General features: G+C 24.6%; 5 protein-coding genes across 6 annotated transcripts; 2 read left to right on the top strand and 3 right to left on the bottom strand.

Moving 5' to 3' along the window:
- Nucleotides 1-173: 173 nt before the first annotated feature.
- On the bottom strand, nucleotides 174-2,472 carry Bm4434 (the record flags this gene model as incomplete). Of its 2 annotated transcripts, XM_043075986.1 has the most annotated exons (5): nucleotides 174-350; nucleotides 689-898; nucleotides 1,229-1,350; nucleotides 1,589-1,793; nucleotides 2,311-2,472. In XM_043075986.1, 5 exons carry the CDS (start codon nucleotides 2,470-2,472, stop codon nucleotides 174-176), a joined length of 876 nt encoding a protein of 291 aa, XP_042931920.1. The 2 variants fall into 2 exon arrangements, with proteins under 2 accessions (XP_042931920.1, XP_042931921.1); XM_043075987.1 differs by lacking the exon at nucleotides 2,311-2,472 and having other exon boundaries at nucleotides 1,589-1,646.
- Nucleotides 2,473-4,550: 2,078 nt separating this feature from the next.
- Nucleotides 4,551-5,122, top strand: Bm8963 (Uncharacterized protein; the record flags this gene model as incomplete). Its single annotated transcript, XM_043075985.1, has 2 exons — nucleotides 4,551-4,679; nucleotides 4,874-5,122. The coding sequence occupies 2 exons, from the start codon at nucleotides 4,551-4,553 to the stop codon at nucleotides 5,120-5,122; spliced, it is 378 nt and encodes a 125-aa protein (XP_042931919.1).
- A 579-nt stretch (nucleotides 5,123-5,701) lies between these two features.
- On the bottom strand, nucleotides 5,702-8,772 carry Bm8962 (ADP,ATP carrier protein 1, putative; the record flags this gene model as incomplete). Its single annotated transcript, XM_043075984.1, has 9 exons — nucleotides 5,702-5,821; nucleotides 6,221-6,337; nucleotides 6,504-6,639; nucleotides 6,798-6,899; nucleotides 7,137-7,212; nucleotides 7,529-7,619; nucleotides 7,924-8,064; nucleotides 8,350-8,494; nucleotides 8,762-8,772. 9 exons carry the CDS (start codon nucleotides 8,770-8,772, stop codon nucleotides 5,702-5,704), a joined length of 939 nt encoding a protein of 312 aa, XP_042931918.1.
- A 1,577-nt stretch (nucleotides 8,773-10,349) lies between these two features.
- Nucleotides 10,350-11,356, top strand: Bm18086 (Uncharacterized protein; the record flags this gene model as incomplete). Its single annotated transcript, XM_043075983.1, has 2 exons — nucleotides 10,350-11,041; nucleotides 11,242-11,356. 2 exons carry the CDS (start codon nucleotides 10,350-10,352, stop codon nucleotides 11,354-11,356), a joined length of 807 nt encoding a protein of 268 aa, XP_042931917.1.
- Nucleotides 11,357-12,937: 1,581 nt separating this feature from the next.
- Bm18085 (Uncharacterized protein) lies at nucleotides 12,938-23,376 on the bottom strand (the record flags this gene model as incomplete). The annotated part of the gene is made up of 15 exons (XM_043075982.1): nucleotides 12,938-12,969; nucleotides 15,476-15,662; nucleotides 15,835-16,046; nucleotides 16,421-16,558; nucleotides 17,207-17,348; nucleotides 18,299-18,415; nucleotides 18,722-18,844; nucleotides 18,991-19,059; nucleotides 19,462-19,567; nucleotides 20,105-20,205; nucleotides 20,609-20,705; nucleotides 20,964-21,121; nucleotides 21,623-21,734; nucleotides 22,612-22,694; nucleotides 23,194-23,376. 15 exons carry the CDS (start codon nucleotides 23,374-23,376, stop codon nucleotides 12,938-12,940), a joined length of 1,860 nt encoding a protein of 619 aa, XP_042931916.1.
- Nucleotides 23,377-25,035: the final 1,659 nt, after the last annotated feature.

Genomic DNA, 25,035 nt, shown 5'->3' with positions numbered 1-25,035 from the left:
CTGATAACATCAATTTCCTTTGATAGGAAATAGTTTTACTCTTTTCAGACCAAAATTATATAAGAATTCTAACTAATATTAAGGAAGCATTGATACAGCAAAAAGAAAAAAAAAAAAATAATAATAATAGACCGTAATTTATTCACCGAAATAAAAAAAAAAAAAAATATTTGTTAAATTGGTTTATAAAGTAGCGTTGTCACATATTTTTTACGATAACGATGTGTTGCAGAAAGTACCATAACACCATCCTTAATTGATAGTGCATAAAGATGATTAAGCATTACATGGTTTGGTTCCGGTAGTACATTTGGATCACACTGCATCGGTGTGTCTTTATTGAGAATCACCTGAAAAAAAAAAAAAAAAAAAAAAGCAAAAGGTGTTTACAATGCACCAATATAATAAAATTTCGGTTAAGCATAATAATGCTTTAAAGTTCCTCAGTCCATGAGGAATGGTAGGCCAAAGATTGGAAAATAATCAAATCACAAAAAGTTATTTTCACTTCGATCAATAATAATCGATTAAGAGCTTAAAAGTTTGGACAATTTTCCATATCTCTCAAAAATATAAAATACCTTCGTTTACCGAGAAATTTATCGCATCAAGCTGAACAAAAAGTTATTACATAAAAATTACTTTATAATTGAAATTATAATTTTTGAAAACATGTCAACATGGATACCTGTAAAAGATGAGGTGGCAAAACTGGTGGATTTTGAGCTTTTTCAAACTCTCTACGATCTGGTATTTCTTGAGTAAAATTTTTCAACTTCTCAATTTCGCGTTCATTTGGTGTATCATGTGAAGATGGTGGTGCACCAGTCATATTCACCTTCCTCATCGCTTCTCCAGCATTTGATGATGCTAAATCACGATCAAGTGCATCGAACACCTAAAAATATGAATGGAAAAACAAGAACTACTATTAGCAACGAATTCAATGCATAACTTTAATAATACTTGTACAATTTTAACAGCGATCTCCTACTAAAATTTGTTAAAGTAAGACTAAAATGAGAAATGAAATAATGGAGCAAATAAATATGTCCAAAAAGAAATTTCACCAAATTCGTTTCCATGAACTATTTTGACAGATCAAAAATAAAAAAATGAAAAAAAGGTTGTCAACTAAGAAAAAGGAAGGAAAAAGATTACACTATCTAAACTATACTATTTTAGAGAAACCATTATCTTCTTTATAAAATCAAAAAGAAAAAAATACTTCAAAATCAGCTTCATCAATTGCAATGACATTATTTTGGCTTCCAAACTTATTGTCTGTTTTTGCTGCATTTTCGTCAACTACCCATTTTCCATCGATAAAAAATTTGTATTCATGTTTCCCTGAAAAAATCGACTTTTATACGCAAAAAAAAAAAAAAAAAAAAAGAAAAAAAATTTATTTGTTTCATTTAAATTATTACAGAAATTTTTTTGCTATATTTTACTTGAACTAAAACATAAGACAATACGCCATGCATACATAAATGGAACGTTCCAATGTTCCGATGTTGATAAAGGGATCGCGGAATGCATATTAATGTAATTTCTTTTATACTTATAATTTCAAATCTAAGCTTACCAGGATTCAGATTAATGATAGTCGAAAAATCCTGAGTAGATCTGCATAATGGTGTCATTTTTTTCCAACCATCCCAAGAACCGGATATATAAACACCACCCGCCTGACTACCACCTTGCCATTTAAAAACCACCGGATATTCATTTGCTTCCGAAAATTGTATACTTGGTGTTGAAACAGACCCGTCACTTTTCGCAATTTTTACCTAAAAAATTTGAAAAAAAAAAAGAATCAATTGGAAAGCCTAATTATATTTCCTAGTACAGGAAAAAAAAAAACTAACAATCACATCTACCACAACATTCAACAACAGGTTTAATAATTGAGATCGAAAAGACCAAATACATTCAGCAATTTCATTTTGAACAAAATAAGCAGAAAAAATATGATTGGAATAATAATCAAAATGTAATCAATTTCATTAGTAATCAGCAGTGATTAAATCGAATAGTAGTAATCTATAATCTATGATGATTGTAACTTTAAAAATTTTCCAGACAATTCTTTTAATCAAAAATTAACAAAACTACGATTTGAACAATAAAATATGATGAATTACAAAGAACCAATCAATAGCATTTATCTTTCAATGTATCACATCGGGTAAAATAACTCTAATTAAAATGTATCACATCGGGTAAAATAACCCTAATTAAAATGTATCACATCGGGTAAAATAACCCTAATTTTTTTTTTAAAAAAGAAAACATTTATGCACAAACCTGTACAGGACATCCATCTTCCGTTGTACCAGCAGCACCCATTATATGACCGGATGTACCACTACCACCAGCAATACTACCAGCTGTTACCCACTGTCGTGAACGTTGCTGTCCGTCAAGGGCACGTTCCCGTTTATGAAGTCCACCCTGATTATTGCCCATATCACAGCTCGTGTATTTCCTCTTCTTCCGCTGTTTCACCGCAACAATTTCTTTTTTTTTTGAAGAGTTATCTTCCTTTACAAATAATAATGATATTTCACTTTTTCTGCACTTTTCACTTCTGCAAAACAAATAAAATCAATTAACATAAGAAAATAGAGAAATGAAGAAAAAAAAAAAAAAAAAGAGAAGAAAGAACAACGAAAAATTACATGAAATATAAATGAGTAAATAAAATAATTTAATTAAATTTGTAATTAACATGAAAAGATTAAACTATTACAAATGCTTAATCACTTGCAAAATTTTCAAAATTCACAATTACATTATCTAATTCACTTTATTTGCTGCTATGTTGATAAATTCAAAGTTTTACGATTTGAACTAAAAGAGAGAAAGAGAGAGGGAGAGGGTAAAAGAGAGTGAGGGAGAGAGAGAGAGAAGAGTGAAAAAGTTTTTGCGCACTTTTTCTTCTCGTCAATTAAAGTGTAACGATTGAATAACACAGAAAAAGAATGATTGTGTATTTACACCACAAATTTCTGAGAAAAATAAAATAAAATTAAGATTGAAAATAAGACGAGGAGAAAAAGGATGAAATAAGTGATAAATTCAATTAGCTACACGTTTCGTTTAAATGCTGATTATTTAAAACAATTGAAAAAATTAAAATGTATTATAACATGTAAAGTAAAATGTATCATAAAGCTGGATAAAAGTAAGATGATAATGACAAAATAAAAGATAAAAACAATAAATAAGAAAAAAAAAACGAATTAATAAACTATAAGATAAAAAAAAAAAAAAAAACTTATGATCTCTTAAGTAATTATTATTAAAAATAATTTCACTATAGTTAAATGTAAGATTAAATTTTGACATATTAACATATTAAATGAAATAAACCTTCCCAACATTTACATCCTATATATAGATATTAAATTAATATAAGAGTATTAACAGAAATGATTTAATTGAGATTTTCTATTCTTTCAAATATTTGGAAAAAATTATTTCCCTAAATATACGTAAAAAATTGTTTACAAGTTAGAAGACAATTTCTAGAAAATTTTTCTTTTTTGATAATATTTAAAACAAAAATAGAATTATAGAAAAATTTTTTGAATAGTAAAATGAAATTACAAAAATATATTTGCAAGAAAAAATGAAATCATCAAATGATTACACATATGAAACATAAAACTTTGCTCACAATAAATGGCCACGTGTTTATCATTACGGCCCGTTATTTCTCGTTAGCACCAAAGAGAGAGAGAGAGAGGGGGAGAGAGAGGGAGGGGAAGGGCGAGAGAGAGAGAGGGAGAGAGAGGGAGGGAGTAAAAAAAAATTATCAAACTAACCATTTCGTTCATTTTTTTTCTTTTTTTTTTGTCATTACTCATCAAATTCTCTTATTTTTATTTATCATTCCTGTTTTATTTATGTAACTCTTTGTTTCATTTCATTCATCATCCTATTATCTATCATTTATCATCTTTTTTTTTCGTTCAAAAATTTTTCAATATTTGATATATTACTAAAAGTTATGATTATTTTTAAATTTAAAATTCACCTATTAATCAGTTTATTATGATAAGAATTCTATTTCATTCACAAAATAATTATTTTATCATTTGCAACAATAGTTATTTTGAATTCTAAACATTATTATCTAATGAAAGAAGCATTTATTATTATTTATCAGTTAACTTATCAATCAATATATTTCATCTGATATTTCAAAATTTCACTTGAAAGTAACTTCAATTTTTTTTTCTTTTTTTTTTACATTCCGATCAAATTATAAAATGAAATGAAGCAACTGTGATAGATGCATTTGATGTAAAAGTAAGTTTAATTAGCGGTTGTACAGTTAGCATTTACTTTTATATTAATTATGACAGTATGATGATCTCTCCTCCTATTACTATAATTATTCAAAAATTGTAATTCTTATTTCACTATTTCATCGTTTGCGTTAATTAAAATTAATCATCTATTAAATTTGCAAACAAATTTATAAATTATCAATTGAGAGGATATAAAATACAATCTAGAAATAATTAAATCAATCAAATATGACATCAAGCGAGGATATTCTTCGAAGAAATATTACGGAGCTAAAAGAGAAAATTGCGGATATCGATGAACAAATAGCTCAACTACGAAATCGTCAGAAAATATATGAAGCAAAATTAAAGCTTATGGTGCTTTTGCTTCTCAATATCTCTTCAATTCTACAACAATTAATCAATCCAGAATATGCGTAAAGATTTTCCGGAACTCAGAAAATCATTTACGAGAAAAAAAAGGAAAAAAAAAAAAAAAAAAAACTTTAATTCAACATAAATGAATTTTATTAGGAGAGTTGGAAAATTACTTTTTTTTTTTTTTTTTTTAGGAGAATCATCTGAATGGATATCATATAAAAGGAGATACCGGTTATGCAAAGAACATCGATGAATCGTTCAGTACCACTGAATTATTAGAATTAAGCTTATCATCAATTAGTTCCTCAGTACTTGGCAGTAGTACCTCATATGATGATGATGATGACGATAGTGATCAAAATAATTTGGAAGTTAACTTAGAAAATGGTCAAAATGGGCGCTTTCGTTATAAGCAAAAAATTGGAGAAAATAATGGATAAATAAGTAATGCAAATAATTTAATGAATTCATATAATCTCATATCTTATTCATAGCATATTAAACTTTACTCTTTTAAATTCGCATTGCTCTCTGATTGACAAAAATTATTGCTGTGTTTTTAGTGTATCATTGCAAAAAAAAAATTACATAAAGTTCGAGAATAACTTCACGGAACACAACATTTCCAAAAACATTTAAAAAAAAAAAATTTTAAAAAAAAAAAAAAAAAAAAAAAAACACTGCAATACAATGCAAATAGTAACCTAATGTTGCAATAATTCAATAAGCTAACATGAAAGATAGAGAATAATTCAACTGCAATTGGAGAAATAGATTAGAATTAAACAAAGTGATATCTAATCAAAATATTACCTTTAGTTTGGCTTTGCATAATTTATGTACGAAGATAATTCTTCATCATTTTGCAATTTTGTAAGAAAAAAAAATTACATGTACCCAAGAACTGAAATTGTTCAGTGGAAGAAAGTACAAAGTATCACTTCAAGGGAAATGCCAAGCACTGTTAATGCTTTTCATTAAATCACTTATATATAAACTAATTATCTACAATTTCAATATCATAAATACTTCGAAAATTCATTGTAAAAGGCCAAAACGAGAGCAGCACCAGTACCACGTACCGTATTTACCCATAGACCACTAAAGTAAGCCTTGAGACCTTCTTCGTACCATATCTTCTGTAAAAAATGTCATAGTATCATTATGATCTTACCGAGTTTCAAATTCTCACGTAAACGTTTATTATTTCACGAGTAAAATTTTATTTGAAACGGCATATTCTAACAGAAAAATAACTGCCTAAAACTGGTACTGATTCAAATTGACGATCAACTGGCTAAGTAAAACCTTAAAAGAGTATTTCACTATACCAAGCAATTTAATTCGGCAAAAGCTTTGATTTACATCGATAACTTTTCCATTAACTATTCTAGTCTTCATTATAAACACGAAAAAAACAATCTTGAAAATAGGCAAGTATAAATCGAGATCAAATTAAATTCCATCATTTATCATCTATCATCTAGTTTAAATCTACTTCGAAATCTTTAACTGCTCTAAAGTTGAAAGAAACATACCGTTGTACAATGCCATACTCCTCGATAAAGTATATCACTACGACCAGCTTGCATCATAAAACGTCTACGTATCGTATCCAATGGATAGGAAATTAAAGCTGCTGTAAACGTAACTACCTATAACAATTGCATTCTTCCCTCTAGTTGAAAAATCCTTCATAAAATTTCGAATTAACATCTCAGTATATCTTTGCTATTTTTTTTTTTTTTTTTTTTTTTTTTTTTCACTTAACAAATTAGTATTTCTTTCACATTAATCAACAAAAGAAAATATTTTCAGTACCTGACCAATCAAGAAAGCATAAACGAAACTGATATCATTACTGCCATATTTACTCAATTGTGCTTTCGCTGTATCAAAGAGGCCATAATAAGCTCCACGATACAGAAAAATATATTGAAGTGACGGCCAAAAACCACTGCAAAATTTACATTTCATATAAACTTCAATGATATAAGAGATAATAACTGATGTAAAAGTTTTATCTTGAATTTAAAAGGCTCTTTTATCTCATGTACAGATATTAAATTCAAATATATCTCCTGCTATGAGCAAACTATAATAGAAATCACTTACTAATACAATCCACGCAATCCATCATGCTTGAATATCTTATGCATGCAATCAAAAAAACCTAAGAATTCTCGAGCTGTCCCTTTCCCCATATCGATGGCTAATCTAAATATTCATTGAACGTTGAATTTAGATAACTATCAGCGAAATGACAAAGACAATTTTGCAAATATCACTCAGAATTACTTGAATTTACAAGTTACACTTGTAGAATAATGAGTCACATAGCATAGATGTAACTATGAGTTCCAACTGTAAATATAAGCCCATAAAAGTTAATCCAAACTTCATCTGGTATTATCCCAAACATGTAAAGTTATAAATAAAGTTATTAAAAATTACCGTGTTCTTACGAAATCTAATGGATAGATTATGCAATATGTTGCAACACCAGATGCAGCACCAGCACCGAGATTACCTAAAACCAATATTTTTTTACAAATACTTTTAAAAAAATCTATTATCAAGATGAAAGTTGTAAGAAACAGTAAGCTCTAATTTAGATTTCAATAAGAAGCCTCAAAATGGAAATCAGTTAATTTCCAAAACTGTATCACTAAACTCATAAGAGTAACTTTAATGAAGCACAGTTACTTTTAATGTTTTCAGTTTTCGGCCTATAAAAATGCTTACCTAATACAAAGAATATAGCTTACAACAAAGAACGCATGAAACAACATTACTCACTAGTGGCACTTCTGAATTTATTCAAATCCAGCAATAAATTCATGAACCTGCTGTAAGGTGCCAGTAATCTTTCTTCACATCCACACCATTAAGAAACCAAATTTTGAAGAAATCCTTGAAAGCAAATCCAAGAGATTCCTGTAACTACTACAGTTGAAAGCAAGGCAATTTTGCAAATTATAATAAAAATAAATAATCCTCAAGAAAATAGAACGATGAATTCAGACATAGTTTATGTGAAAATCACACATTTAAAATTTTGAATAACTTTACAATCCATATAACGTCAAGAAAAAGTTCCACCTAGTTTCATAGCATGTTCACCATATGGGATATCAGAATATCAGATCAATACCAACTTTTCTGATCACAATACTAGTTCTCGGAAAAAACATAATTTTCTAATGTTTAAAAAGGAAAAAAACAGTGATTAGAGAAGTACCTGTGAACAAGCTCGAGCAATATTCACTAAATTTCCACGCCAAAAAGATAGAAAACCCTGTTCGATTGGTATTCGCGTGAAACAATCAAGCATACCCTTGTAACGCTTCCCAACTGCAATAGTTTCCTGTGCATTTTGCAGCTAAAATGATAATTACTAAATTAAACATCGAATTCAAAGGGAATTCAATTAATTTCTTTTGAATATAAGCCTTCACATCGGTCATAGAATATAAAACAAAGCACAAAACTAAGCATCCAGTTTTATAAATGGAAAATGAAAAAATTCATTCGAGGACTAAAAATTTGGAATATATGTATTCTTGAAAATATCGTTACAGATATTTGAAATGATCAAATCAGTACATATAACCTGTATAATTTCTAAATGAAAATGAAATTTAAGCAAAAATTTATCCAAGTATACCTGAAGAATTAATTTAACTCGTTCAATGGGAGCTATAATTGTCTTCGCTACCACTGCTGCACCAGCACCTAATGTCAAATCTTTGAGAAATTTTGTCGCATCATTAGCATTAGGCAAATAATCGCGACGTACTGTGTCGCCCAATCTGAACAAATAACGAATTTATAAGTATGAAATTATGAAAATAAAAAATAAATACAAAATGAAAATTTACAATAATAAAAGATAAGTATGAAAATAAAATTTATAATTAAATTTGCAATCTACACTGTTTTTTTTTTTCGAAACAAATTTATAACCATTTCGGATTTCTTTTTTTCTTTTTTTTTAATCATTTCAAAGAATAACTTATTCATTACAAATTATTTTCCTATAGCATTAAACAATCTTTACTTTAATCATAAATACTAACCTGTCAACCATAATTAAAAATTATTAATGATATACTTTTCACTGTTGCATTTGATTACAAACTGAAATTTATTTGTCTTCAATCTTAAATGAAAAACAATAACAATATAATGAACAGAAATATATATATTTTTAACTAAAATTAAGACCAATTTACTTTTAATCATTTTACAAAAGTTACCCACCCATTCACGAGGTAACTCAATAACTCAGCAAAAGGTACTTACCTGTCGCAGAACACGTCAAGTACGCTTCGCCGTACGCTAACAATCTCACTTCCCTCTCGTCCTCTCATCCTTTACAATTCTTAATCATCTCCACGCGATCATTTTCTTAACCAACTACCATTGTTCTCTCGCAATTCCTTTCAATCTCTACCATCACAACAAATACTTTAAATCCAACTGCTATCTGTTTCTCATCTCAATCTACCATATTACCATTGTTCTCTCGCAATTCCTTTCAATCTCTATCATCATAATAAATTCTGTGCAACACGAAAAAATTGATTAATTCTGACGTTGACAAGAATGCTGCGTGAACGTAATAATTACGTGCTGCTGTAGTATTAACGTGATCAAACGTATATTAACATAATCAAACGTAGTATTAACGTGATCAAACGTATATTAACATAATCAAACGTAGTATTAACGTAATCAAACGTAGTATTAACGTGATCAAACGTATATTAACATAATCAAACGTAGTATTAACGTAGTCAAACGTAGTATTAACATAATCAAACGTAGTATTAACATAATCAAACGTAGTATTAACATAATCAAACGTAGTATTAACATAATCAAACGTAGTATTAACGTAATCAAACGTAGTATTAACATAATCAAACGTAGTATTAACGTAATCAAACGTAGTATTAGTCGCAATCAAACGTAGTATTACGTAATCAAACGTAGTATTAACGTAATCAAACGTAGTATTAACGTAATCAAACGTAGTATTAACGTAATCAAACGTAGTATTAACGTAATCAAATGTAATCAAATAAATTATATCATATAATATTAACTTTCATGAAAATGCTATTATTAAAATTAAAAATTTATCTTTCTAGTTTTAAGCTAATTTCCTTTACGTTGTTTACACGTAGGTTCACAATTCTAGATTTTATCACTGATTATTTTATCTTATTTCTGTAATATATACTTCTTACATCCATTCATAAATTTTTTTTCCAATAAGTTAGCTGCTCTTTTATTCTGATAAATATATATAATTACATTTCTATTGTAAATGAGAAATGGAAGAGTTCTCGAAAGATTTAAAAGAAATTTCAATCTTTTCAATCCATTTTAATAAATTCAATATAACACAGTTTTTTTTTTTTTTATAAGGATCGATAGTGGCATAAAAGTATGATAATTTGTGCAGGAAACTGTTTCATATAATAATATTAATTTTCATTTCTTTCCCATCTTTGTATGAATGCGATATTATTATACGGATATCATATAAAATTAACAAAATATATTGTCAACTACCTGTCAAATCTTTCTCTGACAGCAATACATGCTTAGAGAGAGAGAGAGAGAGAGAATTCTTCATGAATCAATAATGTCAACTGTATGTCAACTCAACCTGACCTGTCAACTGTCATGTCAATCCAACCCGATCTATCAACAATCATGTCAACTCAACCTGACCTGTCAACTGTCATGTCAATCCAACCCGATCTATCAACAATCATGTCAACCCAACCTGATCTATCAATTGTCATGTCAACCCAACCTGATCTACCAACGATCATGTCAACCCAACCTGATCTATCAACAATCATGTCAACCCAACCTAATCTACCAACAATCATGTCAACCCAACCTGATCTATCAACTGTCATGTCAACCCAACCTGATCTATCAACGATCATGTCAACCCAACCTGATCTATCAACTGTCATGTCAACCCAACTTGATCTATCAACTGTCATGTCAACCCAACCCGATCTATCAACAATCATGTCAACCCAACCTGATCTATCAACAATCATGTCAACTCAACCTGACCTGTCAACTGTCATGTCAATCCAACCCGATCTATCAACTGTCATGTCAACCCAACTTGATCTATCAACTGTCATGTCAACCCAACCTGATCTATCAACTGTCATGTCAACCCAACCTGATCTATCAACTGTCATGTCAACCCAACTTGATCTATCAACTGTCATGTCAACCCAACCTGATCTATCAACTGTCATGTCAACCCAACTTGATCTATCAACTGTCATGTCAACCCAACTTGATCTATCAACGATCACGTCAACCCAACCTAATCTGTCATCAGTATAACTCTAAATTTAAACTGTAAAACATTGAAACTTTCCAATCTATACGATCATTGATTATCTAACTGCAATTGATTGAATAACATTTTCATAACACAAAACCAAGAAAGCAATTATCAAATGAAAAATTAAATGTAATACTTGATTTTGTGAACTTTTTTTTTCTTTTTCAGGAATTTATCATTTGCATATATTATCAATAAGAGAAACCGAAATCAAACTGACCGGAATATTCCTCTGCAAATATTACATATTGAAGGACTAATGTTTATTGCAGTAATCAATTAATTAATCAGTAATTTAAAAACCAAATAATAATCACTGAAAAAGACAAAATTTTACTTTTTATTTTCTGCATGAAATTGTTAGAAAGAACCCAATACAAGAAAAAAAAAAAAAAAAAACATAGGTAAAATGCAAAAAAAAAAAAGAAAAGAAATTAAAAATAATTTCATTCCATATTTATGTAAAAATTTTCAAAAAAAAAAAAAAAGTGACAGTCAAATTTATACAATAGCAAAAATAATAAGGCAAAGTTAAATCTCAACGCACATATATTTAATAATGCAAAAAAAAAAAAGAAAATGCGCAAAAATTGACAGAAATATTTCACAAATTCATTATTGCAAAGTGGCCATCAAATAGAATTATCACAGTTATAGAAAAAAAAAAAAAATTATAACTTTTTTTTTTTTTGAATTTTGATTACTTTTAACTATCATAAATAATTTTGATAGATGACAAATAAGCATGCAAAGTAAAAAAAAAAAAAAGCTCACGTGCGATTGTGCGTACGATAACAAAAGTACAATAAATTAACGTGAAAAAAAAAAAAAATTTAAATCGACGTGAAAGCAAGAAAGTAAAAAAAGAAAAAAATTGATAAAGAATGAATGAATGAAACAAAATCCAAAGCTAATAATAATTACAATTATAAAAATGAATAACTGTAATGATAGCTGAAAAAGAAAAAAAACGAATAATTTAAATATTTTTCTAAAAATTTGATCGCAACTTTTCTTTTTCCTCTTTTTTTTTTTCTTTCTTTTTTTGCAAAGAAATAAAATCATCATCATCAAATATAATCATCATTATCAATCATTATCATTAAACATAATCATCATCATCATCATCATCATCATCACCAACAACAACAACAACAACATTATTGTAGTAGTATGATGAAGAAGAGATAGATACACACGTTAATACTTTTTTTGAAGCATTTCAATCTGATCATTCTTTCCCCTCTTCTGAAATATGCAAATTTATTTGAAAATTAATATAAATTATACAAATAATATTTCAAATTTTAAACTTTCAATTACTATTTAATTTGCTTTTGAAATTGTAAAAAAAAAAAAAAAAATATGACTATTATTTATTATTTCATTACATACTATTACTGTTATATAATCCATCACTTCATCTAGTTTTCTTTTTTTTTTCTTACAATTTCTTGAAATAATTCAACAATGTTTTCAAAAAAAAAAAGCAGTAAATTTCTAATTTACATATTTTAAATTAAAAAAAAAAATTCAAAGGTTTTCCTCCCTTCCTCCTCCCCCCCCCTCCCCACAAAAAAAAAAAAATGAACGAAAATAAAATTTGATATTGTTTAATAAAATACCATTTTTTTGGAGAGAAAAAAAGAGAAATCATTACTAGTAAAGTATGATTACCATGTATGATTTTAAAAATTTCAATAAATTATCATCATCATCATCTCATCTTACAAAACAAATATTACTTATATAACATTAATAATTAAACATTTAAAAAAAAAAAAATTTCAAGAAGTAATATAAAGTACATACTGAGTAATTAATTTTCTCTCAACAATAAAATTTTACAACTCGAATCTCGGCACTAGTTGCGATGAACTCGAAGACCATGGGTACCTATAAGACGCTTAGTTTCAATCATTTAAAATAAATTTTTTCATTTAATCATATTTACATTTTTCTTCTCTCTCTCTCTCTCTCTTTTTTTTTTTTTGTTCTTTTTGCCATGCAATTTCTACTAGTTTCATGCAATAACAACAACAACAAAAAAAAAAGCAAATTTTAAAAATTTATAATTAACAAATTTTATTTTGAAAAAAAAAAAAAAAAATGTTTTGTTTTGTTTTTTTGTTTGAAATAAATGTTAGCTTTAATGGAATGGTGCAAATGTGAGATTTGTGAAAACAATTGGGAAAATATGCAGAAAAAAAGAAAAAAGTGACAAAATTGAAAATAAAATAATAAAAAAAAAAAACATACACACTTTAAATGTGCTTCAAACTTAAAATAGAAATAATAATAATAATAAAAAAAAAAAAATGATGGCAAAGCACAAACGGAAAAAGTTGGGTTTTTTTTTTTTTTAGATAATATTAAGATATCTACGAAAGATAAAAGGAGAGAGAAAAAAAAAAAGAGGCAAAATTTTTAGGAAATTCTGGAAGACAAAAAAATGAAAAAAAGAAACAAAAAAAAAAAAACAGAACAGGAAGTACCAGAAGGTTCTTCCTGCGTAGTTATCAGTTCGAATCAGTGCCTTATGTTGGTATCATCATAACAAAAAAAAAAAACAACAATAATGATTATTCTAACCTTTTTGATCACTTTCTCGAGATATTACCCATCAAATTAGATGAATAGAACTAAAAGTTAAAACCTACATCTTAGTGTTAACTATATATTACTAACAGGAATCATTTTTATACTTAATATTTGAGTAACAACTCTCTCTTTCTTCTCAATATCTGAATATACTAAATATAAAAAAAATATCAGTTTTAGAAAATCGTTTTTTTAAAAAAAAAAAAAAAAAATGAAAAAAAAAGGATGAAACATATCGTCTCGTAATGTCATCAGTCACAAAATTTTGTCAACAATTTCAACAAATAGCAATAATATTGAGGGATATGCTCAAAAAAGAAAACAAAAAACAAAAAAATAAAAAAACAAAAAATAAAAAAGAAATAACAGACTATTAAATAAAAAAATTCCTAATTCAGTTTTTTTTTTTTTTTTTTTTTAAATGTTCACATTTCATTTAATAGACTAGAATTTTTAAAATTTAAATAATATCTAACAATAAACCCGTCAAAAATATTCACACTAACCTCTATTTTACTGTATTATTTACAATTTTAACTAAAAATTCTTTTCACTATTTTTTACAATTATAATACATCCTATTCTTATTCCTATAATCTCTCTATAATCACTTAAAAAAAAAAAAATCTATTACTAAATTTTTCAATCTCAAAAAATCTATTACTAAATTTTTCAATCTCTCAATTCATTCTCAAATTTCCTAATCAAGGAAATACATCAAGGCACTGAATCGAATTGAAAAATCACAGCTTGTAGTCGTTATAATAAAAAGTCTTCCAGATTTTAAAACGATTTCGCCGATATTTCATATAGATGAAAAGAACCACCACAGCGATGACCGATAGCCATAATATAGAAAATGATCGTTTCACTGATGATCCACCATTATACCTACGTCCTACAAAACAAAACAAAAAATGGAACATATGATAAGTTTTTTTTTTTTTTCAAAAATACCTATTAATTGATTACACGTTGTTAATAAAAACAAATGAATACATATTTGATTAATTTAGATGAAAGAAGAAAGAAACATTTTTTTTTTTTTCTATATTCAAAAAAAAGAAAAAGAAAAACATTTTTACATTTCATTCATTTGATGCAAAATTTCTATTTATGAAAAGATATGACAATGTTATAAGATGAAAATTATAAAATGCATCTTATATGAATGAAATAATTATATTCAATATATATAAATAGCTAAATCTCGAAGAGACTATCGAGATTATTACATAATACTCAAAAATGCTTTCATACATTATCAGCATATCATTTTTAAGTCATTCAATTTCAACACTTTGATAAGTAATATTGATAACTGATAATTAAATGAGAAAACAAAAAAAGAAAAAACTATACAAGACAAATATCTCATATATTTTAGCGTAGAAATATCAATTAGACTTGAAAAAAAAAAAAAAAAAAGAAACTATGCAATATTTATGTATTTGTTGAACAACAGAAATGATCCAAAAAAAAAAAAATATATATATATATATATATATATATCAAGCTTATATAGAACTTAAAATATCTAATCTTAATAAATAATGAAATTAATTCAAATTCAAAAAGTTGACAACAAAGCTTGACAAATATTGCCTTTTACAATAATACCATGGCTTATTATGTTTGTTGATCGATTCAGATTTACTTTAAAAATTGATCGAATGTTAATGCAACTGTTTGATGAAACATCAATTCACAATAATAATCCTTGAAATGTATAAATTCAATATACTTTTTCCTTCATTTATAATTTATTTAATGATATTTAAATGAAAAAGAATACACTTACCATAAGCATCACTGTCAACAAATCCCCATCCAGGTATGTCACCAAATTCATTACTAACTTTTTGATCTGCTTCTTCTATAGCATCAACATCAAATGCACCTATTTGCAATTTTGGACTTAAATGTTTCGTTTCAACAGCTACCAATTTACCATCTTCAAAATCACTCACTTTTATAGCAGGTGCAGACTGAAAATAATTCAATAGTTTAACAAATTCAAACAATTCCAAATTCAAATTTAGAGAAATTTGATATATCTAAAAGAAGAAGAAAAAAAAAAATTAAAGTGACAATAGAGTAAAGTTTTCAGAAGTCTGCTAATTATTTAAGTTTCGTAAAATAGTCCATAATCTAACTTACTCGAAGACCATCAGTCTTCAAATTACTATAATAACTGATCAAGAAATTCAATATAGCTTCTCTATCAAATTCTCCATCTTGTTTTCTACATTCTGGACATAAAGAAACAGGAGGAAATTGTTGTTTTGGAAAAACTGGATCTTCTGATGCTTTACTGGCGATATATTTGTTGACAATATTATGTGTCATCCATAACCACATTACACCATCCGCTAAATATACAAATTTCTATATAAAATATTGAAATAAATTTAACAAGAAAGTCCAAAAAAAACATAATAAAATTCATAATAAAGCTAACATAGCAATAAAATATCACTTATATTCTTCAATAATAAAATTCATTTCACTTAAAAAAAAACTATTTAACAAAATTTATATGGTTTTTGATATTAAATTGATTAAGAAATCTAATAATAATAATAATAATAATTTTGATATTAAATTAATTATGTAAATATAATGATTACGACAAAAAGAAAAAACAAAACATTTATATTGGTGTATAAACATAATGGAATATAACTTATCTTTTTTTCTACTTTTATCATTTTCAACTTTTATCATCTTTATCATTATCACCTACCTGGCGTGACAACAGCACTCATATTTCGCCTTAAAATTCCTTCATGAAAATGAGTTGCACATTCGGTGCAACCAAAGAAATGCCATATAAATTGATGAAATGGTTCGATCAGATCATTGTTAGCATTAAAATTCGGATCTATAAACAGTAAGATCAAAGGATCAGAATTAATTTCAAAAATTTAATTCTAATAAATATAATGATCTTCGATCAGATCATTATTAGCATTAAAATTCAGATCTATAAACAATAAGATCAAAGGATCAGAATTAATTTCAAAAATTTAATTCTAATAAATATAATGATCTATCTTCTTTCTGTCATTTTTTCTTAAATAAACAATCTCTTTTTTTTTTTATTTGAAACATATCAACATAATATGTGCTTATAATAATTTAAAGAGAGGAAAAAAAAAATGATTCAACCAATTTCAAAAATTTTTATTAACACTCGTAGCATTACTATTCCTTAGAAATTTTCATAATATCATGAATGTAATAATATCGTTTTTCTTTTTTTGCTAAAAGTATGTCATTTTAAAATTTGAGAAAAACAAATTTCATTCATTTCATTTTCATATACATTCATTTACCTTTCCTTTTTACATTTTAAAATCTCAGAAAAAAAAAACCTGAAAATAATTTAAATTTACTAAAATTATATATAATGAGTATAAATATTTCAAAATTTATTTTCAAATGTTATCTTTTTTTTTCCCTGAAACTAATACTGAACAAATTTTTTTCTTTTTTTTTTTTTTAATTATTTTTTATTTTTACTACTTACTATTTTGCTCAAGTTTATATGCTTGAACACTCATTGCATGTATTATTGTCCATATACCACAAGAAAATCCTCGAAAATGAGGTTTTGATCCACGACAAGCCATATAATTGGTTGTACTTGGTAGTGGCTGACCTAATTGATCCTAAATTAAAAAAAAAAAAAAAAAAGGTTATACAATCAAAAATTGTTATGGAATGTATTAAGTGTCAAATATTTTATTTTACCTCAAACTTGGGTAATTAAACCCGACAAATTAATATTATAACAACGCATAACGAAAGATATAATATAATTATAAAACACTAAAATAATATCAAAATCCATCCCAAAATGTAGAATGAATAATCGTAATGGAGGATCGGTTGGTTTATATACAGAACCGAACTGACAACCAGATATCCGGTAGAGGACATTTAACTGATGTGAAACAAAGACCATCCCAAAATGTAGAATGAATAACCGTAATGGAGGATCGGTTGGTTTATATACAGAACTGAACTGACAACCAGATATCCGGTAGAGGACATTTAACTGATGTGAAACAAAAACCATCCCAAAATGTAGAATGAATAATCGTAATGGAGGATCGGTTGGTTTATATACAGAACCGAACTGACAACCGGATATCCGGTAGAGGACATTTAACTGATGTGAAACAAAGATTGCTAACAAAGGGTTTTTTATTGTGTGAGAAAAAGGAATTAGCATAATGGCTTAAATGATCTAATGATCTACACATAGATCAGTTACAAATGTGAAATTATTTGGTGAATGACTTATCAGACATCTAACAAAAGTATTAGAATTTAAATATAATTTAAATGTATCATTTTTTTTTTTTTTATGACAAAAGTTTCAAAAATTAAAATTAATCAGTAACAACATTAATTTATATCTCATTTGATTAGCAGTAATGAAATAGATGAGAAAACAAAAACAAAAAATCCATTACAAATATAATAAAAAAAAAAAAAAAATACATTAGCATTTTATCTAATATAATCTAGCAATACAAATATTTCAATGTAAATAAAATATGATATAAAAAAGTTAAAAAAAAAAATTTAATTAAATTAATGATATAATAATTACCTGAATTACTTTTACTTGATTTGTCCATTGTTCAGAAATGACTTCAGTTGATACATTTTTAAGCCAATGATCCAATCTGTATAGCAATTTTCTTATAGGAATTGTTCCCGGCATATACTATAAAATTGTTATTAATATAGTTATTTATTTTATTTAGTTTAATCAATTTTTGAAATATTAAAAAAAAAAAAAAGAAAAACTATAACAAAAATACATGACAACTATTTCATCCTAATTATTATCAATTGCAATTAATTTTACAATCATAATTATTATGATTGGTAGTAAACAAAAGAATAAAAGAGTCTTTTATAAGTAAACAAAAAAAAAAAAAAAAAAAGAAATTTAAATTATAGTAAATTTAATGATTTAGTGATAATAAATTTAATGATAATGAATAGATTTAATGATAATAAATTTAACCTTTTTCATCGCATGAACCCATAATTTCAGTGCTGTAAGTTTTTCATCTTTAATTACAGATTTCCTTGGTATTTCAGCCATTAACATATAACGAAGTGCAGTTATAATATCCATCATTTGTACCTTAAAAAATATTTAATATTATATTAAAACATTTTTATATTTAATATTATCATATGTCAATCATTTAATTAATCTTTTAGGGATAATTAAATGATTGCAACAAATATGAAACTTTCAAATTTCAAATTTCAAACTTTAAAACAAACTTCAAATTGATTCCATGTAACCAATGGTTTCACATCATCTTGTGTCTTTGTATCACGTAATACTTCATTCTAAATCAATAAAAATTTAATTTTTAATTTTAATAATTTCAAATATTCATATCTTTAACTAATATCTAATCTATTTTAACTGTTGATTAAATATATTGACAACAAAAGCAGCAATTTTTGAATACAAACTAAATTTAAAGAATGTAAATTCAATTCCATTATATGACATATTTTCCATACGTGAAAAAAACTCCTTAACAAAGTTTATTTAAGAATTAAAATCAAATGCGTTAAAAATTATTTCATGCAAATACAATGAAAAATTATTTTTCATTATAACATATAAATGAAACAGCTGATCAATTGATATTGAATAATTTAGAAATGATTTAAAAAAAAAAAAAATTGAAAAGAGAGGAAAAAGTAAGAGTAATAATAAGAATTAAAAAAAAAAAAAAATACCTGATGTGGTTGATGTGGCTGATATGGAACAGGTATATTTATGGCAGGAATTTGTGCCAAATGTTCATTAATTTTATCTTGCATTTGAAGCCAAGTATCATGTTCCCTTCAAAAAAAAAATAAACAAACATTTTATTTGTTTTTTTTTTTTTTTTGCAATCAAATTATATGAAACAGTAATAAACAATAACAATTGAACCTGATCATACAATCATTATTAGTTTTGATAAGAATTTCCTAATAATATTTATTATTTATTTATTTATTTATTTTTTAATCAAACTACTCGTGTATTTATTGATTTTTTTAATCAAACTACAAATTCTAGACAGGTTATTCATGTAATTTTATACAGAAATTACTTATAAGATAATACAAAATGAGAAAAAAATTAAACTGAAATGTTGCAATTAAATTAATATGAAACAGTAATAAACAATAATAAATGAAATTGATAGCCTTGATAAAAATTCCTAATAATTTATTTATTTATTTATTTATTTACTTATTTTTTTTTTCTTGATCAAACTATAAATTTTAGGCAGTTAGTTTCTAGAGAAATTACTTATAATATAAAATAAAAATTTTACATTGAAATATAAAGTGGAATTGGTTGACCCTTTTTTAGCAAAACAATCGTGACTTTCCTAATGGTGCTGTAATACCAAATTGCATTGCTATTGGATTATTACGTTGAATTTGCGCAACATAAATTCGTTTATCACTAGCAAATGCTATCATTTCCTGTATGAAAATATATTTTAGTAAACAAAAGTTTTAGTAACAAAACAAAAAACAAAAAAAAAAAAAACATATAAAAAAGTTCATACATTAATGATTATTAATTATCTAATCATAAATAAACAAATAAATAATAGAATATGAAAACAAACAACTAAAAAAAAAAAAAAGAAAAGAAAAACAAACTAAGTAAAGTTAATTTACTAATTCACATCAATTTTTACATTTTTCAATACTTTTTTTTTTCTTGTTTACCAAATTAATATAAAATAGACAAAAGAAAAGTTTTCAGTTTGAATATCAATTATTCTTATATAATAGTATGAAGTATTCATTATTAATATTGTAAATAAAATTATAAATTTTTTTTTTTTTTTAAAAAAAAAAAAAGAAAAACATTGCTTACTGCCCAAGCTGTCCTTGAGGGATTATCTTCAACAATCAGAGCTAACAATGAGGTACTAGGTGGTATTATAGGTAAAATATCTTCAAGCCTCACATAACTGAAATAAATGCCATAAAACATCAATTTAAAAAAATGTTAAAATAAATTCAAATTCTTACACTTTACTACAAAATGCTATAACTTCAAACACTTTTTTCTGGAATTCACACAAAAGAATATTTAAATTTATTAATTACAATTTAAATAGTAATATAAAAAAAAAATAGATCAAAATGTACTTCAAAATATCATTTTCATCATAAAAATAAACTTAAGTTAAAAAAAGAAAATAAAATGGCAAAATAATCAAACTTACTTATCACTAGTTTGAAAATTAGGCCATTCTGTAGGTCTTCGATATATCCAATCATTATATACCAATTGAGCAATATCCAATGCTACCTCATTTAAATTATGTTTATTTCCTTTATATGCTACAGCATCATTTGCATTTGTTGACATATATTTGAAATACTGAAATGAAAAAAAAAAAAATTTAAATTCTTCAAAAAAAATTTTTTTTAACAAAAAAAAAAAAAAACAAAATTATCATGGAAGAAGATCATACATCTATTTTATTTCTCCAATAAATAAATTTAATTTATCCTAATAATATTAAATTTCAAATCATACATATATTTTTTTTTTTATTTTATATTATTACTAAACTTCAAATTATATATATATATATATATATAAATTTTTTAGAAGTTTATATCAAAAAGTTTTAAATTTTATTTAATAATATATTAATACATAGAATCAAACAATTTAAAAATATTACTGAAATAAAATTTATATAAATTAGTAAAACAAGAAAGGATAAAATGATATTTGATTTTTTAAAATTAGGATACAATCTGAATTTTATTAGGGTATAATCTCTTGAAAAAATGATATAGAAGATATAACAAATATGACTAATTTAATTGAAATTTGAAAAATTTTTCGAAAAGAAAAAAAAAAAAGTATTACTTTAATAGTTGGAAATGCATCAACATTATGCTCTCGACATAATTTTAAATTATTATTGTCAGCACAATCTACAGCTGCAATTTGAACAATTGGCTTCCATTGTAGCAATTGTCTGCAAAATATTCTTTAGTATTTTATTTCCTATGATTAAATCTTATTTACTATCATTAAAATTTACTATGATCTTGTTTACTACAATTTGACATATGAATTTTTATCATTTGATGCTTAAGTTGACTTAAAATTTGACAATAAACAAAAAGTTAACCTAAAACTATGAAGGTAAAAAAGTAAACGAAACTTTAAAATAATTTAGATAAGTAATTAGGAGATAATAAATTATCATCTCTGATATAAATTATAAATTTTGTGCTCTGTAAAATTCACTATTTAAAGTTTACAATTTACTTAATAATAATAATAATTCATAAATCAGTAAATCAGTGAAGTAATATTTAAACATATTCTATAATTTAAATTTGTTTAAAATGAATTTTTTTTTTTTTTTTTTTTGACATATTACCAAATGAACATCGATCAAATCATAATTTAAAATGCAAATGCAAAAATTTTTCATCAATTTATTATTTACTTTACTAAGTAAATAATAAAATGAATGAAAAGAAATTATGAAAATGCAAAATAAGAAAATAATCAATTCTTATAGCTTTCTATTCCTTTTATCATAATCTATTTTCAAGAAAAAAAAGAAAGAAAAAAAAAAAAAAAAAACGGAAGAAATTATTAAATTCTTTTAAATCTTTTTAATTAGCTTAAATAATTCTACTTAACTTTTCCATTCAAAAAAAAGAATCTCACAAAAAACTTCGTTACTTTTCTCTCTCTCTCCCTCTCTCTCTCTCTCTCTCTCTCTCTCCCTCCTTCTCTTATCTTCTCTCTCTAAACAAGCATTTTATAAACAAAAAAAAAAAAAAAAAATTATAACAAATTTTTGACTAATATTTAAAATGAAATAAATTTTTGCTTACTTTGCAAGTTGTTTGTAAGTTTCAGCGTATCCAATACAAGCACCACACCAACTCGAGAAAAATTCGATGAAAAAGACTTGATTCTAAATTACAAAAAATTTTTCAATTTAATTATTATTCTATAATAATTAATTATCTTTATTTAAAATTTCTATAAGCAAGCAATAAACAAAAATAACTAAATAAATTATAATTAAAAAAAATTTAGCAATAATCCAAATCTGCCTAACTAAAAAATAATAATAAATGATGATTAATAATGATATAATTGCTTAAAATATTTAAATTAAATTATACTAAAATGAAATATGAATGAAAAAATATACATATATAAATCTAAAAATAAATCTTTTTATCAGATTATATAAAAATAAATCTTTTATTTTATTTAATATTATTTAAATTTAAAATGTTGGCAAATAATCTCTTAGCTAAGCATATATACATATATATATATATGTATATCAAAAGATCAAACTGTTATTATTATTTCAATTGATATCTTATTCAAAGTGAAAAAATTTTACTTTAAATATGAACTTTTATTCAATGATAAAATTTTCGTGATAAAAATTAACTTACCTTATTGTATACTTTCTTATCAAAATTATCACTATTTAATATAGTTATATGATCATTTGGACCATATAAAGAAGATGATGGTACTGGTAAATCATCGTCCACTTCAGTAACCGTTATTCGTTCAACAAATAATATTGAAATTAGAAATAATGATATCCAAATATATTTGTTGTTTCCAATCATTATTATTATTACTATTATCACTATTCTTCTTATTATTATTATTGTTATTCCAGTATATCCTAAATTCTGCAAAAATATATTTTTAATTAATGATAATTGTGTACTGAGATTAAAAAAAATGATATCCAAATATATTTATTGTTTCCAATCATTATATTATTATTATTATTATTATTATTATCACTATTTTCTTATTATTATTTTTATTACAGTATATCCTAAATTCTGCAATAATACATTTTTAATTAATGATAATTTTGTATTGAAATTAAAAAAAATGATATCCAAATATATTTGTTGCTTCCAATCATTATTATTATTATTATCACTATTATTATTATTATTGTTATTCCATTATATCCCAAATTTTGTAATAATATATTTTTAATTAATGATAATTTTGTATTGAAATTAAAAAAAATGACATCCAAATATATTTGTTGCTTCCAATCATTATTATTATTATTATCACTATTATTATTATTATTGTTATTCCATTATATCCCAAATTTTGTAATAATATATTTTTAATTAATGATAATTTTGTATTGAAATTAGAAAAAATGATATCCAAATATATTTGTTGCTTCCAATTATTACTATTATTAATACTACTACTATTATTATTATTATTTTAGTATATCCTAAATTCTGCAATAATATATTTTTAATTAATGATAATTGCGTGTGTTTTTTTTTTATGAAAATTATTATTAATAAAAATATAATCAAAAGTATTGAAATGTTATTATACCTATCAAAAATAATCGTTATTTAAACAATTCAACAAATACGTTGGAAAAAAAAAAAAATCTCGCATTCATAAATTGAATTTAAACAATTTATATGAACAAATCTTTTTTAAAAAAAAAAGAAAAAATCGAAAATATTACAACATTTAAGAATTATTGTACAATATGAATTACTGTACGATAATTTTTTTTTTTTTATTTAAAATAAAAAAAGAAAATTCATCATCGAATAATTAATGAATAAAAAGTTTATAGGAAAAAAAAAAAAAAAAAGAAAGAAAAGAAAAGAAAAATTGTAAAGAGAAGAAGAGAAGAATTCATTGACAAATGACACTTAAAGATTTTAAGAATTGATACTTTTGAAATTAATCAATCAAATGGAAAATCGTTTCTGAAAAAAAAAAAAATGAAAATGAAAAGATGAAAAAAAAAAAAGATTCAATTATAATCATTTAATAAATATACATATATTTTAGTAAGTTAAAATATTCTAAACTAATCTCTCAATAGATTTTTTATAAAAATGCAAAAATGAAAAAAATAAAGAAGTAAAATTAATAAAAAATTATTTAACAAATAGTATAAAAAAAAAGGATGACAGAAGAGAGTTAAGAAATTAAAAATAATAATAATAATAATAATACAATGATAAACATTTGAATTTAAATAATCTTTCAATATAATCATTACTGATAAGAAGAAAAAAGATAGATAGAAAGATAAAAAGAAAAAATAATAAATAATTAATTAATGAATGAAAATAAACTGATCTCAATATTACTTTAGATACTTTATTCAATAACATTAATTTTTGATTAATATCTATTAATGAAAATAATTTCGCATATATTTAACTTATGCAAAAAAAAAAAAAAAAATCACTTTTAGATAATTGTTAGAAAAAAAA

This window comes from Brugia malayi (genome assembly GCF_000002995.4).
Source record: "Brugia malayi strain FR3 genome assembly, contig: Bm_v4_ChrX_scaffold_001, whole genome shotgun sequence".
NCBI classification, from domain to species: domain Eukaryota; kingdom Metazoa; phylum Nematoda; class Chromadorea; order Rhabditida; family Onchocercidae; genus Brugia; species Brugia malayi.
Note: the sequence above shows the minus strand (reverse complement) of the source record. Positions and strands in the feature narration are given on the sequence as shown.